The sequence below is a fragment of the Mustela nigripes genome, chromosome 16, assembly GCF_022355385.1.
Source record: "Mustela nigripes isolate SB6536 chromosome 16, MUSNIG.SB6536, whole genome shotgun sequence".
NCBI classification, from domain to species: Eukaryota; Metazoa; Chordata; class Mammalia; order Carnivora; family Mustelidae; genus Mustela; species Mustela nigripes.
Window position 1 is genome coordinate 13,393,405 of NC_081572.1, and position 20,601 is coordinate 13,414,005.

At 45.0% G+C, this 20,601-nt stretch overlaps 1 protein-coding gene across 1 annotated transcript in view; it reads left to right on the forward strand.

Moving 5' to 3' along the window:
* Window positions 1–20,601, forward strand: part of PITPNC1 (phosphatidylinositol transfer protein cytoplasmic 1) — a 252,041-nt gene that overhangs the window by 162,439 nt on the left and 69,001 nt on the right. The window contains exon 5 of the mRNA XM_059381053.1: window positions 3,517–3,588. Coding sequence (XP_059237036.1) covers window positions 3,517–3,588 — 72 coding nt within the window. The remainder of the gene's footprint in view (window positions 1–3,516; window positions 3,589–20,601) is intronic.

A 20,601-nucleotide genomic window follows, 5' to 3' on the forward strand; every position in this document is an offset into this window, starting at 1 on the left:
CCTGCTGAGCCACCCAGGCACCCCATGTGCTACTCTTTTCATAGAGTTAGATTGTGGACACAAGGAGACATGCCTTTAATTGTAGATGAAGGAAGGAACATCCGTGAAGGAACTTGATACCCATATTTTAGGAATATGACACTTTTCATGATGTTTTTTAGTCTGCAGGAAGGAAGCCAGGAGAAATTGCAAATAATCGATGAAACACGTTTCCAGAGAAGAGACTTACAAATATTTTTTTGTTGTGCATCTGCTATGCGCCAGGCCCTGTGCTGGGGTTTGCCAGAATGATGTTACTGATCTTCTCAACACTCCTATGGAGTAGAGAAGGGTGGACCCCGTTCTGTCGCGGGGAAACTGAGGCTGGGAATGCCACAATAATTGGCTCAAGTCCAGATTTGAGCCCTGGTCTGTTGCTCTCTGTCTCAGTTCTCGTTAACATGATTTTCCACTGGAATGCAGAAAGCAGTGTCTTTCTCTGATTCACAAAGAAGAAGCAGCAGCATAAAGAAATAAGCAGATCTGCAGTGGAAGAGAGAGAAGTTCTGGGTGTTTCTGTCACATGGTCTTACCAAACTATGAGTTAAAATTATCTGCTGTAAGAGAGGAAGAAGGAAGCCCAGGGGGTCTAGAGAAGGGAAGGGATTCAGGATAACCTCAGAAGCCAGCCAGGAGGCATGAAAAACCTTGGGTAATCGCTAAGACTCTACTAGGATTAGTGGACTGGGTTTTTAGGGCAGCTAACGTGTGTCGGGTGAGCAGAACCAGATCTCAAGATGGACTTCTAGCCAGAAAGATTTTAGTGACAGCTCTGAAAATGCTCCAGGCCAGATGTCGTCCTGATTTTAACACCACACCTCCACGGCTTGGAGAACCAGCCACTGGATATCCCAAGGCAATGATCAGTCCCAAACCCCTGCTCCACGAAAAGACCCTGACCAGCCTAGAGTGGACCTGTCCCATCCGTGTATCCGTGTATCCCCTTACAGCCCCCCAACCCCGCCCCCTAGCCAAACCAGGTGTACTCCCAGCCTCTGGCAGGGTTACCATTTCTGATATGAAAATAACCTAAGTCCTTGACTCAAAAAAATAACAGCATCTGGTAATTTGCATACGAGTTTTGCATTTCATATTTGGGCTTAATATCCAAATGCAAAAATTCATTTTGTTCGACCTTAGTTAAGTGGTTTAGGGTTCAACCGATAAAAACTCCTCGTGGAGTGCTCCATTCTGATGCAGTCAGACTCAGCTCCCCGCCCAGGACGACTGTCCTCTTGCCATCTGGCACTGTCCCCGCCCTGCACTGATCCTCCTGTGAATTATGGGTTAAAAAGGACCAATCAGTTTGCCGGAAGGCTTGATATTTTTAAAAGGGTCTCAGGAGGTGCACCTGCCCAAGTTCCCATGTCAAGCAAGAGCTTCTGCTGTGGGCCTCTGAGCCCCTCCGATTCCTCCAATGTCTTGATTCGTGTTGATCAGCCCTGCCTTGGACATCCCCTGGACTGCGTGTGTGTGTGTGAGGGCAGCAGCTGTGAAGTGAGGGTTTTGAGAGGACACAGCAGAGAAGGTGTTAATAATCACAGAGCTTCATTCTCCTTAAAGACAATTACTGGGATTGATTGTTTCTGTGTTTCCTTAGTCACGGTTCAGCTTGCTTGTTTGACTTGGATTAAGACAGATGAATGCCGAGTGCACACAGTCACGTGATGTCAGAATTATCAATGGCACGTCCAAGGCCTCTGCTTCCTCCTACACATGCTGCTACGGTTCTCCGCTGCGCTGAAGGGGGATCCTGGACTAGGGGGCGATGAAGCACATGGGGCGAAGTATCGTAGACTTCTGAATTTTAGCTAATGCACACTGTTTTCTTCCCATGTGCGGGGTAATGAGATGGTTTTCCAGTGAAAGCTGGCACCTACATCCCCCTGGAAGGCTTGCCAAACACAGATGCCTGGGGTGGGGCAGGGGGCGCCTGGTGGTAAGCGTCAACTTCTTGACTTCGGTTTATGTCTTGATTGGCTTAGGTCATGCTATTAGGGTTGTGAGATCGAGCCCCATGTCAGGCTCTGTGCTCAGTAGGGAGTGTGATCGAGGATTCTCTTTGTGCACCACCCCCCCGTTTCTAATAAATAAATAAATCTTTAAACACACACATACATACACACAGATGCCTGAGCCCTTTCCCTAGACCTTCTGACCCAGTGAGTACAGGGTTGGGCCCAAGAATTTGCATTTCTCGCTGGTTCTAGAACGCTGCTGCTGTAGCGGTTTTGAACACCCCACTTTGAGAACCAGCGGGATAGTGATGAACAGCATGGACATGGGGACCAAGGCCACCAGCCTTATAATCTGGACATGACTGTTTACGAGCTATGTGATTGTGGGCCATTTACTCAACCTCTCTGTGTCCCTGTTCCCTCATCTTGAAAGCAGGGATCATCCTGGTATACCTACTCCATGGCATGTTTATGAGGAATAAATGAACGAGAACTTGAACGCGCTTAGACCAGCGCCTGGTATATGGAATACGTGTTCCATGTGTGTTGGATACATCAGTAAAGGAGCCAGACTCAAGATTGTGGGCGTATCAGCCAGTCTCATTTCTCTGACACCTGCAGCTCCCGGTGGAGTTGCTGGGTCATTTTCGCCATTAGCCTCCAATCCCGTCTCTTGTGGCCAGGAAAGTGAATGCCCAGCAGGAGGAGGTTACATCAACAGCCGTCAGAATCCTCTTCTCAGGCTACCTTAACCCTTAACATCTACTTAATACACAGACGGTGACTCATGGAGCCTGGACGACGGTAGGGCAGTGTGCTTTTGGGGTTTCTCTCCCCTGTGCTGCCGAAAAGAGGGGATGCCCTTTATGTCAAGCTCAGCTACAGCCTCATTCTGATGGCTCTCCTATGTTGAACACTTCCCCTGTGCCTAGCAGTTACGTGTTTTACACATATGATTTGATTGAACCCTCAAAACGTTACTATATGCAATAATTATTACCCCCATTTCCATGCTGCCAGGGTTCAGAAAATGTAAATGATGTGACTCCCGGTCACAGAGCTGCCAGGTGATAAACTCAAAACCAAAATCCGGGTGTGTCCAACGTCAATAATGTGTTATCTTCAAGTTCTCCTACCGTATACCACCGCCCTAGCTGTCTATGCACATTGATATGAAGGTTAAGGCTGGGTCCCCAGATATCCAGCAGCAGGCAGTAAGCACCCCAGCATTGGAACTGCCTGTTTCAGGGGTTTGCTTTTCAAAAGCCTGTCATAGGACTCAGAGAACGTACTCCTTTTGGAAATGGACAACTCTGGCCTGACTTCTGGGTACAAGTGTGTTCATGTTGCCAAAGGCGGCTTTCTTCCTGAATTTGGATATTGACCTAGTATCTTCACATTACTGATCGGGAGTAGTGCACCCAGCACGATGGTCAGGAGAGGGTCCAGAGATGTACGGTGAATGTGAAGAGAGGAAAAAATGGTATGCTAATGGAACTTTACTTTTTTCCCCCCATAGTGTTCCTTTCTGCCGAAATTCTCCATTCATATAGAAACCAAGTACGAAGACAACAAAGGAAGCAACGACCGCGTGAGTAGTGCGCCCCCCCCCCAACCCCCACCACCCTGGTTCCGTACTGTGCCCTCAGCCTCTGGGCTCCGAGAGTTAATGACAGTTTCTTGGCCCCATGGGTGCTGAGGGCCAGCGGCAGGATCTGTGCCTGGGACCTTGGAGAAGCTCTGGCATTTGCTTTCTGGGGCGATTTCCCTATTATTTCTCCCTGGAATTTCTTGGTGGCCCAGCTTTCTTTCCAGCTTTGTGTCCTCTCTGCAGGCCTCTGTGCAGAAATCTTGGTGACCTAGAATGGTTGTCATTGGTGTATCAGGGGGAGGTGGGGACCTCGAACTCCAGGATTTGCTTTCTGATCACTGGATTGAGCGTACATCTTCTCAGTGACTGTTAACATTTACTTGGAAAAATGATTATGGGGCGCCTGGGTGGCTCAGTCAGTTAAGTGTCTGCCTTTGCCTCAAGTCGTGATCCCGGGGTCCCGGGATCGAGCTCCATGTTGGGCTCCCCGCTCAGCGGGGAGTCTCCTTCTCCCTCTGGCCCTCCCCCTGCTCATGCTCTCTCAAATAAATGAAACCTTAAAAAAAGAAAAGAAAAGAAAAATGAACACTATCAAATATCTGTGTACATCCTGTATGGATTTTCTGGACTATGCTTATGTTCACATAAGTACACTAATAGATATCCCACATTAAAATCAGCGTACCTGTCCTGCAAAGTACTTACCTTATGGGACAAGCCAATTCTTTCTAGATTTCAGCCCCATACCTTATTAATATTGGTGAGAATCCATCTTCTGACCTGGCTTTTACCCCAGCCTCTTTCTGTTGGGGCCATGTCATTGGGAGTTGCCTTCTCTTTGGGAGTGGATGTTTTGATGATTCAAGAGCCTCACCCCAAGATTGGGCTCTGGGTTCCATCAGGACCCACTGAGGGAAGAGCCTGGCTCTAGAGGCTACAGAGCTTTACCTATTCATCTCTCCTCCATTTACGTGTTCTGGGTTTGTGGAGATTGATGAAGATGGAGACTGTGTCATAACGGTCAAGAGAGCCTTTCCTGGGCGCCTGGGTGGCTCAGTGGGTTAAGCCGCTGCCTTCGGCTCGGGTCATGATCTCAGGGTCCTGGGGTCGAGTCCCGCATCGGGCTCTCTGCTCGGCAGGGAGCCTGCTTCCTCCTCTCTCTCTCTCTGCTTGCCTCTCTACCTACTTGTGATCTCTATCTGTCAAATAAGTAAATAAAATCTTTAAAAAAAAAAAAGAGAGCCTTTCCTGACAAGGTGACCTCTTTGGAGCCTTCCCAGAGCCCAGGGAATGCAGACCAGGATGCAGGAGGATGTCGTGGGGGCACCTAAGTGCCACGAGGCAAGAGCTATAAGGACTCACAAACATCATCTACTTGAACTCGTTTTTCCAGGTGAAAACAGTCCCTGAAAAGAACTAAGAAACCCTTTAGAAAGAACCGTTTTTGGCCAGGCCTACATTATGGTTCTTTGTGTCAACATCTTCTAGAAATCTCTTCTAGAAAGTTCCTGCCTGGGATGCCTGGGTAGCTCAGTTGGTTAATCACCTGCCTTCAGTTCAGGTCATGATTCCAGGGTCCTGAGATCCAGTCCCGCATCAGGCTCCTTGCTTGGTGGGGAGCCTGCTTCTCCCTCTCCCTCTGCTTCTCTGATAAGTAAATAAAGAAAGAAAATGTTAAAGAAAGAAAAAAAGAACAGGAACAAATCCTTCTGGAAGGTACAGGTATATTTGTGGGGGAACACAGGTTGTTTTTTTCAAAGTGGAGTCTACCTGGACAGAGCTGGAGTGGCTCCCAGGGGGCGTCACTCAAGAACTCGGTTTCACACCAGCTCGGTGTGGGAGGACACTCATTCCTTCGCCGTTCCCAGCAAGGGCATGTCAAGCACCTTCTCTGTTGAGTATTGAGTGTGTATCACGTCTCATACATGGTATTAAAAATGTAGACTCATTCCTCAAACTTCAGGTAATCGTAGCTTAGCTGGAGGAAAAACCAACATAATAAATAAAGACATAGGGCACCTGGGTGGCTCAGTCGTTAAGCATCTGCCTTTGGCTCAGGTCCTGATCTCAGGGTCCTGGGATCGAGTCCCGAGTCGGGCTCCCTGCTCGGTGGGAAGCCTGCCTCTCTCTCTCTCCACATTGCCTGCTTGTGTTCCCTCTCTTGCTGTGTCTCTCTATGTCAAATGAATAAATAAAATCTTTTAGAAAGAAAGAAAAGAAAGACAGACATAAGCACAATAGTGGGCTTCCCTCCGTTCAGCATAGAGTCGCCACTGCTAATCCCTCACATGGAAAAAGCTTAAAAAGCAACATTCAGTTATGTAGTCCCCCCTTCCCTGTGGGGGACACATTCCAAGACCCCCAGTGGATGCCTGAAACCACAGATAATACCAAACCGCCCATACACCTGTTTCTGCTTACATACCCATACCTGTTATAAAGTTTAATTTATAAGTTGGGCACAGATAAAAGATTAACAGCAACAGCAATCAAACAGAGGAATTAGAACAAAATTCTAATATAGGAATAGGATCTCTCTCACTCTCTCAGAGCATCTCACTGCACCATATTCTTCTTGTGACGATGTGAGGTGATGAAATGCCCACGTGATGAGATGACAGTGGATGACATAGGCAGAGTGTCGTACTGTCAGGGCTGCTGTTGACCTTCTGATGATAGGTCAGAAGGAGGTTCATCTGCTTCCAGACCACAGTTGACCACACGTAACTGAATCCATGGAAAGTGAAATGCGGATAAGGGAGTTTTGACTGTATTTGCAGGGACTGACTTGGCTGGTACCTGGTCGCTTCCTCTTCTTGAACTAAGTTAAGAAACCTGGAGGTTTTCCGGGGTCTGCACACTACTTTTTTTGTAAATCAAGTTTTGATAGAACACAGCCACACTCATTTGTGTGTGATCGAAGGTGTTTTCCTGCTGTAACAGCAGAGATGCCTTCTTGCAACCGAGCTCATATGGCCCCTTAATCCTAAACTGTTTATTGCCTGAAAAAAGTTTGCTGACCCCGGGTTGGAGAGACTCAAGTCAAAACAGCACCCCGCAGGTCTCAGAATTTGACCCAATCAATAGATGTCACCCACTGTCCTAGCCGAATACCTTCTCCAGAATTCCCGAACTTTCCAGGGGAGAGAAGAATGCAACTGGCTGGGGTACTGGCCTTGGTCAGTTTAGGTCCCCCAACCATTAGCATCCCTGAGTGGTTGATAACCTCGAGGGAAAAGTTGAGGACCACCTCCTCGTCAGCAGCCTGAAATAAGAGGTGCGTTGGTGGCCAAGCACATCAAAACCTCAATGTCTAAAGGAATGTTACATCACCCTTAAACTTGAGCCCTTGTAAAATGACTTTACTGATTGGAAAATTAACACACGGTTATTAAAATTTGGGAAATGCAAAAGAGCACCACTCCCCCCGCAAAAGAAAAGAAAATCCAATAGTTTTTCTGTAATTCAGAGATTACTGCTGATGGCACTTCATGGTACAGATCACTATAAGTTTTTTTAGACAATTGCCCCAAAACTGAATCACACAGAAATGCCATTTTTAACATACCCTGAAGTATCCTTCCATGTATGATTTTATTTTATTATTTTTTTAAGATTTTACTTATTTATTTATTTGACAGAGAGATCACAAGTAGGCAGAGAGGCAGGCGGGAAGCAGGTTCCCCACTGAGCAGAGAGCTGGATACGGGGCTCGATCCCAGGACCCTGGGATCATGACCTGAGCCGAAGGCAGAGGCTTTAACCCACTGAGCCACCCAGGCACCCCTCCGTGTATGATTTTAAATGGCTGCACTGTATTCCATACTTAAGTGTACTCGCCAGACACTGGATACTGAAATGGGCTTGACCCTTTTAACGTTTTGATGTGGCTGAGGACCATCAAGGAAAGGCTGATACAGAGCAGACGTCCCTGAATTACGTTAACCGGCACAGTCTGAAAACACAGCATGGGGAACGTTTTCAAATGTCTTTTAGTCTTTATAAACACATTCCCTTGCTTTCTGTTTTTCCCTGGGCTTCTGACCTCACGAGTAGGTAAAACCTGCCCCATTGCAGAGGTGTGAGGACATGTGCAGGCTCACCAAGATCCTTATAGGTGGATAGGACTAGCGTGATCTTCTGGTATATTCTCTGCTCAGTTCAGCTGGTCCAGAAAAATGGACATGGTTGTCATTTCATTATCCTGTACCCCTTTGCGGTGCGTGCTAAGTTCTTTTCACTACTCTGGTAGGACCTTAAAATCCCAGGTTAGCCACCTGAAAGCCAGGATCCGTGGTTGGCATCAACGTCCTCCGTCCACATCCTCTGTCCGTGCTCTTGGAGATTTAATCTGGTCCATAAAAGAAGCGCGGAGCCCCTGGGTGCTGGTAGGCGGTCCTTGTCAAGACAGTTTGCTTCCTCTGGGAGAAATGCCAGCCCTTGTCCCCTGTGTTGCCTCCTCCTCCCCAGTTTACTGACTCTGAGACCACTCAGGGGCCCCACACCACATGGCACCCAATTTGCCCACTTTCCCATCCGAGCCTCTGCCTGGCTCCACTCCACAGAACCCCAGGTCTTGCTTCAGAGGCCGCAGGGTCAGACAGACCAGCCCTGGCTTGATCTGACTTCTTGGCCCATTCTCCTTCCTCCAATTACCATATCCAAAAGCAGCTGTTGGGTCACCCACCTGCTTCGAGGTTGGTCCCAGGGAGGCGGAAAAGGAAGACTTCACTGGTTTTCGTTCACACTTGTTAATGCTTCAAAATCAGAGCATGGCAAATATGTATTTACGTAATAATGCTTTCGTTGTTAAAAGCCAACTTTGTCCAGGGGTTCAAAGCTAGAGCCTCAAGCAGATGGTGTGTGCTGGCACACTCTTTTTCTGTCCAGGGAGGAGTCCAGAGTTGCTGGTGGGAAGCAGAATGGCTAGAGAATGTTGTGAAGTAGCGGGTATTTCTCTGGTCTCATCGCTTTGCCAAATTATTTAATAAACTCAGTTTATTTCTTTGCATTTTCTGGGAGTATAGTCTTATCATTCAGCTAGCATCCTTCATACCGTTATCTGCATCCTGTTTCCTCCCCTACCTGCCAAAAACTTAATGAAACTGATGACGGACGATAAGAAGCAACAATTAAATTGAAAGACGCTAGTGATAATCATATTGATTAGTGATTGAAGAGAGTACATGTTGTTATCCCATTATCAATCACTGTACAAGTCATTTTTTTACATGACCCCATATCTAGTTTAAAAAAAAAAAATAGTAGTGGGATGACTAGCTATAAATATCTTCTCCTCGTTAAAATAAAACTCATATTTATGATTGTGAAAACCTGTAAGTTGTGATTACATTAACCAGGACACAGTGGGAAAGTTGTCTTAAATTGAAACCCATTTATTTTGTGCACATAATAATGAGAATTATTTAGGTTTTAATTAGCACTGGGGAAGACGGCACCATGCCAAGGTAGGGTTCTGTTGTTTGTCCGAGGCCATAAATCTAGATCTGGGAGAGAAGGTGTTTTGCACACGTGTGACAGCTGCTGCCGGGTTACTGTGGCTCTGTGGGGTTAATGGGGAGCAGACTCACCTTTATTTCCTCTTCCAAACAACGTCAGCACCGTTTAAAGCAGTGGCTCTCAACCTCGGCTGCACATTGGAGTTACCTGAGAAATTTGAACAACAGCTCCTGGCTGAGTTCCATTCCTCTGGGATTCTGATTTCATTGGTCCTGGTTGCAGACTGGTCTCAACCAGCCAGCACACAAGAAGGATAGAACATCGTCCCTCTAGGAATGCTGAATTCTCCAGTTGGAAGTGTCTGGAGCTTTACAGAGCCCATCCTCCAGTTAAAGGAGGGGAGATAGAAGCCACCACCCCGGTTACTCCCATTCAGGGATCTAGACGGATGATTCTCGATGGCGGCCACATAGTAAAGTCACCGGGAAGCTTTGGCTCTCATTGATATCACTGTCCCGATCCCTGGGGTCCTGATTTCATCGGTCAGGGGTGGGGTCCAGGCAGTGGGATTTGTAAAGCTCCCCCAGGTGAGTCTTAGAGATGTCAAGGCAGACAAGGATAGATTTAAAAGGAAATTAAGTGCTCCTTAAACCGACTGTGAAGACTTAGGAAATCAGGGTCTCCTAATTTCTTCACTTCTTCATACCCCTGGAAACAGACTGGTTTACAGAAAGCATGTTTATATAACCACGAGCACCACACACACACACACACACACAGTAGAAGAGCCTTAGGGCACCGTATTTATTCTTGTTTGGCCATTATTCCTCAGCAACAAAACTCCTCAGAGCAGATGGAAAGAATGCCCGGCTTAGTTCCTGGAAATGTGAGTCTGGGTCCTTCACAAAGCTCTCCTCCGAGGCTCCCTGACAGTGATACGTGGATCTGTTCAGTTTCTAATTGTAATCAAAGAACACAAAGTCGTTCTCTGTGAGACAGAAAGATCCGTATTGAGGTCCCAGCTGCGTGACCTTAGGCAGTGGTTTCTTTATCAAGAAAAGAGAGTAAATAATGCTTGCGTCATGGTTTGGAGGATTCGGACAGGTTCATTTACCTGGAAGCCCTTCATGAACTGTAAAGTACCATGAAAATATTAGGTGCTGCTGCTTTTACGGTCATACCTGGGAATTTACTGTACTGGTGATTTCCGGACGAGACTCTCCTTTCGTCTGAATTGCCGGTAAGCCATTTCTTGTTCCACACATGTTGAGAGTGCTGGTGGGCCAGGCATTACAAGAAGCAGTGAGGATATGTAAATAAGACAGAGAAGGCCTCCACTACCCCTGGAGTGGGGGAAAGCAGATAATAAGCAAGTCAACAATTCCAGCTATAAATGCAAAGCAGGCAAGAAATAGGGTGGCAGGGTGCTTGGCTTGAAGCCAAGTGGTCAGGAAATGCCTCTCAGAGGAAGTGACAGGTCCAGCTGAGACGTGAGCTTGAAAGAAGCCAACCATCTTCGGGGTTGTCCAGGAAAGGAGAGTGTTAGGGATTGAGTTGTGTCCTCTCAGAATCCCGACACCGAAGTACCTCAGAATGTCACTGTGTTTGGAGATCAGACTTTGAGGAGGTGATTAAGTTAAATGAGGCCACTGGAGTGGGCCCAAATCCAACCTGGTTCACATTTCACCAGATTTTACCACTGTTCTAGAATCCAGTTCCAGAGGCCACGTTACTTTACATCATTTATGTGTTTAAATGTTTGCTCTGGCCTTAAAGAAGAGGAAACTTGGACACACAAAACTCAGGGCGCATGAGTCCAGAGTGAGAGGACTGTGTGAGAAGCACAGCAAAAAGATGGCTACCTACAGTCTGAAGGAAGATGTCTCGGAAGGAACTAAACCAACACTTTGATTGTGGACTTTTAGCCTCCAGAACTGTGAGAAAATAGGATTAGGTTTTTTAAGCCACTCAATCTCTTGTATTTTGTTATGATGGCCCTAGCAAGCTAATATAGGCACAATAAAGGCCAAGGCCTCAGCCTCTGACATGGCCTGGAACATTCCAAAAAACCAGTGGCCAGGCCATTAGCTGGTAGGAAATGAGTTTTGTGGGTTTTTCTTTTTCTTCTTCTTTTTTTTTTCTTTTAAGTATCAGGGGCGCCTGGCTGGCTCAGTAGGAAGACCTTGTGACTCTTGATCTCAGGGTCGTGAGTTCGAGCCCTACACTGGGATTACTTAAGTAAACAGACTAAAAAAAAAAAAAAAAAAAACGTATTGGGAGCCAGATGATGTAAGACCTATGAGCCCATGGCAAGGAGTTTGGATTTTAGTGCAGTGGGAAGTTATGCAAGGATTTTAAACAAAGGCAAAGCACGATATTTATGGAGTTTTGAAATAAACTTTTTGGTTTAGAATAATCTTAAATATACACTAAAGTTGCAAAGGTGGTACACAGAGTTCGTCTAGGCCCTTTACCCAGCTTTCCCTAGTGTTGACATCATATGTGACCCTGTTAACATTTCTCAAAACCGCGGACCTGGTTCACATTTCACCAGATTTTCCCACTGTTCTAGAATCCAGTTCAAGAGACCACTTTACTTTACATCATTTATGTGTTTAAATGTTTGCTCTGGCCGTTCTATGGGGAATGGAGGTGAAGAGAGCAAGACAGGAAGCAGGGAGTCTAGTTGGCAAGTGATTGCAATCATTCAGACCAAAGATAATGTGGCTTGGGCTGTAGAGCTGACAGTAGACAAAGAGAGCTAGGATAGATGTATTTTGGATACAGACTGACTTTCTATTAGACTTGATGCACCTAGAGAGGGGGCAAAATAGGTATGACCTCAGGATATCCAGCTTTGTCTACTGACCTTGATTGGCATAGTGGGGGAACACTGTCGGAAATCAAGAGTTCCACTTGAGACACAATCAATTTGAGGTGCCATTGAGACTTACAAGTGAAAACAGCAGGTAAGGAGTTGAATGTATGAATCTAGGGTTCAGAGAGAGGTGTAGGCCATGATTCAGAGAATGAAATGAGACAGGTTATCTAGGGAGAGAAGTGACAGCAAAAAAGAAAGCTCTGGTGCTCCAGGGTGGAGAGCAGCACCCTGGCCCTGAGAAAGGTCCCTTTCCTTCCCATGGCCTTGAGGTCCAGCTTCTGGCTATTATCTTTTCGAAGACTCATTTTCGAATAAGGCAGTTGGCTGGCTTGGTCGGTGGGAGCAAGCAACTCTTGGTCTCGGGTTGTGAGTTCGATCCCCACGTTGCGTGCAGAGATTACTTTTAAAAATCTTAAAAAAAAAAAAAATCTAAAAAAAAGACTTACTTTCAGTCACTAAATTGGGTTCAGTTCTAGGGAGTTAGATTATCTCATTGAGTCAACTGAGAAATCTAGTTTCGTCTCTTGGGTGGGTGCCTTCTTTGGATGAATTCAGTAAGCATTTCGATTCTTTGACTTCTCCTGACTTGCGTTGCCTTGGGGAATTGGCCAGAAAAGTTCTCCTCTTGACCACAAATAGCTTCCACCGGTAGTTACCTAAACTGACAAAGAGAGAGTTTTATTGCAAAAACTCCAGTTATTGAGGCTGTAATTGTAGCAGTCATCATGAAGTTTATTTCATTATCAGTATTTTGTATTTTTAACATCAAGAGGGAAGCGTGGATGGATGTAAGGTAAAATAATTTATTTACAGATTTCAGAGTTTGCTCAGGTTAATTTGTACAGTGGGATGGCGGTGAGAACTCTAGAATCTGTTTTTACAGGTCTCTGAAGCTGATTAGCTTTTCCTCAAATGGCTTCTCGTTGAAGCTTACAGAAAGAAAAAAAGCATTCGCTTTATTTTTAGATGTGATCTCTGATGTCTTCAACTTTTATGGTTCTGTTTTTAACCTTATATTATTATAACCAGCCACGTACAAAGTCTGCAATTTTCTCTAATAAATCAGTACTTGCTAAAAAGAAGGTTGCACAAAACACCCCCATTTGCAGTTTCGAAGGATTATTATCCACTTTGGTCCATGAAGTGGAAAGTCCATGTCCTTGCTCACTCGGTGTCTAATAGTATCATTTTGAGGACAATGGGAAACAGATCATGTTTGATTTCTTAAGACGGTGCCTTTGCTATTTGTGGCGCAATTTGTGATCTGAGAGGCTGGAGGTAAAAGACATGTGAGCAAAGGCAGGATCTATGCAACCAGCTTTCTGAGTCTCAAAGTTAAAGTCAGAATAGTCAGGCTATATTAATAGATAGAGCTTAAAGCATTATTTGCTTTCTGTCTACGCTTGCTTCCCTGACGCTCTGGTAAATGCAAAAAGGCTTGGCTATTAGTGCTAAGGGTTAGGAAGACAGTTTACCGAACAGGGCAGAAGCAGCATAATCGAAGGAACAAGGCTGAATCATGGTTCGGGAAACCAGAAATCAGGGCTAGGAAAGCAAGGCCAACTATCAAGGTCTAGGTGACCATTTTATAGCTATTACAGTAATAATTGGCTCAAGCAGGAGTCACTAATGGATGCTAAAACCATTGAATGAAACAGTATTGAGGAGCAAGAATTCACAAAGTCTCCAAGTATCACCCCAGAGATTATGTATTAATTACAAACAGTGGAGGAGTCTAGTGGGTACCATCAGTTTTGCATCACCAGTAATAGGCCACACTGATGTAACGTGCCCCTCATTGTGACACACTGAGAACACAGCATCCCAGTGGATTATCCTTGCCAAAAGTATTTAACCTGAATGAATCAATCAGGAGGAAACAATCAGACAAATCCAAATTGAAAGACATCCTGCAAAACAACTGGACAAAACTTTTTAAAAGAACATGTCATGAAGCTAGGAAACTGCCCCAGATTAAAGACTATAGTAATTCAACTACTAAATTTAAGGCCCAAGGCCATGATTAGATTCTGAATTAAGTGGGGATGGGCCAATGCACAGGACAAGAGAAGATATTCTTGGGACCTTTGGGGAAACTGAAGTCTAGACATATATTAGGCCATATGGTACAGTATTGAGGCAATATTAAATTTCTTGCCTGTGGTCTTAACATTGTGTGCATATAGAATGTCTTTGACCCTGGTAGTTAAAATTCAGGAACTAGGGGCGCCTGGGTGGCTCAGTTGGTTGAGTGACTGCCTTCAGCTCAGGTCATGATCCTGGAGTCCCCGAATCGAATCCCCCATCAGGCTCTCTACTCACCAGGGAGTCTGCTTCTCCCCTTGATCTCTTTCCTCTCGTGCTCTCTCTCTCTCTCTCATTCTCTCTCTCAAATAAATGAATAAAACCTTTAAAATAAAATGAAAAAAAAAATTGAGGAACTATGCATAGGTTGTAATGAGATGTCAAATAACCTACTCAAGGTCACCCAATAAGTCTTTTTTCTTTTTTTTGGAGCCAGGAAGCAGAAGTTTTTAATCCTCTTTCTTTCCAGTGATATCCCCTTTTTTTTTTTTTAGATTTTTTTAAATTTTTATTTTATCATTTGAGAGAGAGAGTGCAATTGTGAGCAGGGGGAGGGGCAGAGAGCCTGACCTGGGCTAAAGGCAGATGCTTAACCGACTAAGCCACCCAGTCACCCCATTTTCCAATGACATCCTGATTTCATTAATGAAACAGCAAAAAATTAGCCTACTCATAACTATTATGAACATCAACATTGATTCTGTTCACTCAAATTGTTTATAAATTGGAGATCCTTTTGAACTGTAGAAACCCTAGGCTTTTTCTGAGCAATTTCACGCAAGGGGTTATCTCCTGAAGTTTTGAAGAGGAAGCTGGAGATGACTGAGATCAGCCTTCTAAGTGTGCCCTTCTGCTAAGGGTTAGAGCCAGGCTGTGTGCCTTTCTAGATGTTTGTATACGACCATACTCGTGCCTCCTTCCCTATAGCCCTTGTCAGGCTATATAGTAATTCCTCGTTTGATCATCTGTCTAACCCAATGCATTTAAAGCTCATATGAGATCAGATAGCATGATTAATCCCAAGATACCTTTAAGGTACCTAGGAACAATTTAACTTTTATAGACCAAGAGGAGCATAACAAAGACCTGAATATGTAATAAATACTCCATGTTCCTGGGTGGGAAAACTACAATGAGGAATTAGCCATTTTCTAAATTAATTTCCAAATTAGATGTAATTCCATTCAAAATCCCAACTAGATTGTCATAAATTGATTATAAAATTAAAATGAAGAATAAAAGTCTAAAAATGGCCAGAACGGATTTTGAATAAAGAACAAGGAGAGGAGGAGGGGTGCCTGAATGGTTCAGTCAGTAAAGCATCTGAGTCTTGATTTTGGCTCAGGTTGTGATTTCCGGGTTCTAAGATCGAGCCCCGTGTCCGGCTCCACACTGGGCATGGAGCCTGCTTAAGATTCTCTCTCTCCCTCTCCCTCTCTGCGCCATCTCCTCCCACCTCCCTGCCCATGACACACTAGAGCACGCTCTCTCTCTCGCTCTTAAAAAAAATAAAAGCAAGGACAGGAAATTCTTCCCACCAGATAATAAAACCATATAAAAAGAGTGTGGTATCGACATAAAGACAGAGTCGATGTAAACTGATAATGGGAGTTTGATACAAAGTAGATATGGCATCTCAAATTAATAGGGAGAAAGGACATTGGGTGATTTTCTCAGAAAATACCGTTTGAGTCAATTGACATTTCAAATGGAAAAATAAAATGTTAGATCCCTACCTCACTCCATAATAAAAAGTTAGCTCCAGAAGGAGTTTAGAAACCTAAATGTGGGGTAACCATTAAAATCATTTAAATGTGGGGCGCCTGGGTGCCTCAGTGGGTTAAGCCTCTGCCTTAGGTCAGGTCATGATCTCAGGGTCCTGGGATAGAGCCCCTCATCCGGCTCTTTGCTCAGCGGAAGGCCTGCTTTCCCTTCTCTCTCTGCCTGCCTCTCTGCCTACTTGTGATCTCTGTCTGTCAAATAAATAAATAAATAATCTTTAAAAAAAAAAAAATATGGACCAGGTTCACAACAAATTTGTAATAGCTGCCAGCCAGGAGTAGAAGAGGAAGGGATTTCAACTTTATTTTATTTTATTTTATTTTAAAGATTTTATTTATTTATTTGACAGAGATTACAAGTAGGCAGAGAGGCAGGCAGAGAGAAGGAGAGGAGGAAGCAGGCTCCCTGCTGAGCAGAGAGCCCGATGCGGGGCTCGGTCCCAGGACCCTGAGATCATGACCTGAGCCGAAGGCAGAGGCTTTAACCCACTGAGCCAGCCAGGCGCCCCGGGATTTCAACTTTAAATGGGAAAATTTCTTTAATGGAGGGGCAGAATCAGAATCAAATGTGACAAAATGTTTACATGTGTTCATTTTGAATGGCAGGTAGTAGCCGTTTGTCGTATGCTCCTCAGTATCCACCTGGATGTTGGTATCTTGAGTTTTGAAAAAAAATACTCATCTGACTCTTGTGTTCCGTGAAACACTTCTCCTTCTTCTCTCCTATTTCCTGTGATCTAAGTTCCTGTCACTTTGCAGTTGTTTCCACATATTCGCTGAGGTACCTTGGTGAATGGGTTGCTTACAACTGATGGTGGCCAGCAACCTTTGGGTCTTGGAGCATCTTAGATGCGGACGCTTTAGAAATCTGCCCAAAGCTACCAGCTGGCCCGGAGCGTTTAGCAGGATGACGTACTAGATTCCGAGAACTCGGCAGCCTTGAACCAAGCAGGGTTCAAAGCAGGGCTCAGGCCACTCAATGGTAATGGGGCTCCATTGTTCTTCCCCAGCTGTGAAAAGGGGGACACGACACCCACTTGAGGAGGTTATTGGGAGGATTTGGTGAGAGAATGCGTGTCAGAGGTTCTTTCCTTCTCTTTCACTTCAGCTATGCTTAACCAAGACCATGTCAGAGTGAGACTCTCGGAGATCTGCCAGCAGAGAAGTTAGTTGAGTTTTTTCGGAGGAAAGATGCTTGTTTTCATATTTTCTTTTTTTTTTTTTTTAAGATTTTATTTACTTATTTGTCAGACAGAGATCACAAGTAGGCAGAGGCAGGCAGAGAGAGAGGGGAAGGCAGGCTCCCGGCTGAGCAGAGAGCCCGATGAGGGGCTCGATCCCAGGACCCTGGGATCATGACCTGAGCCGAAGGCAGAGGCTTTAACCCACTGAGCCAGCCAGGTGCCCCATCCTGGAAGATTTTAAGTTCACTTTTCCAGGATGGTGGTCCAGGCTAGAGTTCTGGACCCTCTGTCTAGAGGCCGCCTGGCTGGAGTTTGGGAATTCTGGTCTCAGAACCAGTCCTAACCTTGGCTGTCACTCACCTGTAAGGGATTCTTTTTTTGTTTTTTTTTTTTTTTTTTTTTTTAAGATTTTATTTATCTATTTGACAGAGAGACAGAGAGAGAGGGAACACAAGCAGGGGAAGTGGGAGAGGGAGAAGCAGGCAGGCTTCCCATTAAGCAGAGAGCCCGATATGGGGCTCCATCCCAGAACCCTGGGATCATGACCTGAGCCACCCTGGCACCCCGGGGGGATCTTGACTGGCACATCTTGGCAGCTTCAAGAGGTGACAGATACCTGTCCTGTTGTTCCAAATTAGTCATCAGCAGGACGGCTGCAGAATGGTGGAGAATTGCAGGCTTCACGCACTGGAGTCAGACCAGTTGAGTTTGATTCCTGGCTCAGCTGTTTTGCTGGTTAAAGCATGTTACTTCACCTCTTTGTGACCCACAAATGGGTTTAACAATAGTTCCTCCCAATTGGATTACTTGTGAAGATTCAGTGTGTTAATCACGAAAAGGGCTAAGAGGAGTGCTTGGTCCACATAGTAGGTTCTCAACATGTTCACTGTAACTGGCATTTCTGTATCTTATCAGGTCTAAGGCAGCCATTGATTTTTACTTTTTATCAACCCTAAAGATGAAATGTATGTTGGAGTTGATGACATCGTGCAATTCTAAGTGGTAGCTTTTTGGCGTGTGTGTGTGTGTGTGTGTGTGTGTGTGTCTGTGAATGGTAATGTCTTAGACTCACTGTGGATTCAGCACGTGTCTCCCTGTACAGGATGTCAAGGTGTTGGAATAGTGAATTTAAGCTCCGAGTGGTGTCTGCATGTCCAGTGTGAACACTGAACTGGTTTTTGCCAAAGAGCCATCATTGATTCACAAGCTCTTTGGTGGTTCAGCCTGGAAGGTGATGCGTTAAGTGTTACCAGGGCTCCGCCCGGCTCCCATGCCCAGCGAATGACTTGCTAGAGCTCTGCAAAGGGAACAGGTGAATCTTCTCCACTCACGGGTTCAGAGCCATCATCCTTGTGAAATGAATTTCTCTCTAACATCCCTGGATGTCCTCTTGCTGGTAGATACCGGCAAGGACAAAGTCTCTGCTAGTATTTTAGTCTTTAAAAAAAAAGGGGGGGGGCAAGGGGATAACAGGGGCTGACCTTATGGAAAAGAAATTAATGATTTCCAGTGCACGCGGTTGAAAAGCTGTTTGTTCCCTTTGATGCATTGGGAGCGCCATCTCCACAGGTTCCTCTCCTTGCACGCAGATTGTGGGGTTTTTTTGTTTTTGTTTTAAGATTTTATTTATTTATTTGACAGACAGAGATCACAAGTAGGCAGAGAGGGGGGGGGAAGCAGGCTCCCCGCTGAGCAGAGAGCCCAATTCGGAGCTCGATCCCAGGACCCTGGGATCATGACCTGAGCCAAAGGCAGAAGCTTTAACCCACTGAGCCACTCAGGTGCCCCCACAGATTGTGTTTTCGCCCAGCAGCAGGTCAGCTGTTGCACACCAAACTCTGTACTTGATCTTCTGAGACTAATAGCGATTCTGACTAATACTAAGCTGTTAAATCATATTTAAATCGTATTTCCGCACTAATAGTTACTGAAGGCCTGTTTATAGCCCATCAGACTTTACAGCCATTTGGCACATGAACTTATTAAATATAAACTTCATGGAGCTGCATCGGAAACTCTTCCGTCTTGTTTCCAGCCCTTTAAAGAGACAGTTGCAAATCCTTGCGGAATATGCCGGCCATGATGAAGAGTAATTTTGATTCTCTTTAGCTCTGCCAATTAGATGATTAATAAATAGATGTTGAAAAGCGTGAACGAAATGCCGTCACGGAGCAGAGATTCGGGGGTGAAACCAGATAATTGACCATTTGGTGCTGAAATGTTTTATTATCACTCATACTTAGGTTCGGAGGAAATCAAAAATCTGTCATTAGTTTGAGTTTGTTATTAAACTCGAATTCACCTTGGCTGGCACGTCAAAGCTGCGGTGAAACATTGAAATGAAATATGAAACATACCAAGGAAGGTCCTCAGGAATGAAGGACGCTGGAAAGATTGATTTTTCTCGTAACTTAATTTTGATTTATGTATGAAGCCTTGTTTTCAACACCCAGCTAAATTTGCTTAGAACCATCTGGGCCTCTGGAAATAGCTGATGTTAAACCAGATCCACTAGTTGCACACATGATATGCCTTTGTTGAGGGGTTTTGTAACTGTTAGAAATAGAAAACAATTTTGCTTTTAAAAAAAAAAAAAAAAAAAAAAAAAAAAACAGGGGCTCCTGGTTGGCTTAGTGGGTTAAAGCCTCTGGCTTCAGCTCAGGTCATGATCTCAGGGTCCTGGGATTGAGCCCCACATCGGGCTCTCTGCTCAGCAGGGAGCCTGCTTCCCTTCCTTTTTCTCTGCCTACTTGTGATCTGTCTGTCAAATAAATAAATAAATAAAATCTTTAAAACAAAACAAAACAAAAACAAAAAACAAAAAAAAGTAGGGGTGCCTGGGTGGCTCAGTGGGTTAAAGCTTCTGCATTCAGCTCAGGTCATGGTCCCAGGGTCCTGGGATCGAGCCCCGCTTCGGGCTCTCTGCTCAGCGGGGAGCCTGCTTTCCTCTCTCTCTCTGCCTGCCTCTCTGCCTACTTGTGATCTCTGTCTGTCAAATAAATAAATACAATCTTAACAACAACAACAACAAAAAAAAGTAGTCATGGGATATCTAGCAATGGCCTGATACTCTGCTTTGGTTATGAGTTCATGTAACTGCATATTGTTTCCTCTCCCTAAGATTTGTTCTTACTATTTGAAAAATCTTAACTATTGTGGGAAAATATCCTCTCGTGCAGTTCAGGATAAAAATTATTTAGTGACTTCCTCTGGGTACGGATTTTGGGAAGTTGTGTTTTTTTGTGAGGTTGGTTCTCCCGCTGCCCTGAAGGTTGAATCTTCTGGTGCCCACTTTGTAAGTCTGTATGTACCTTGGAGTGTTGGGGAACAGAATGTACAGCGGGTCAAAATGATCATTATGTACTTGTACAAATAGGAACGTCCAGTATAGAGGACTTTTTAAACTCTATATGTTTTCTCTTGTACCAAGCCAGTGCCCCTCAGATAAGAAGTGTTTGGTTACATTGGACAAAGTCAAGAAGTGGTTCTGTCGGGCAGAACCTTCAGGGACTTGAACAAGTTTCTCCTGCTGCAAAGTTGGGGTCATGTACTTGAAGAGTCCTACCTTGTCTCAAGGGCAGTCAGCACCAGCCTCGAAAGCTAGAGGAGCCAGAGCTGTTCC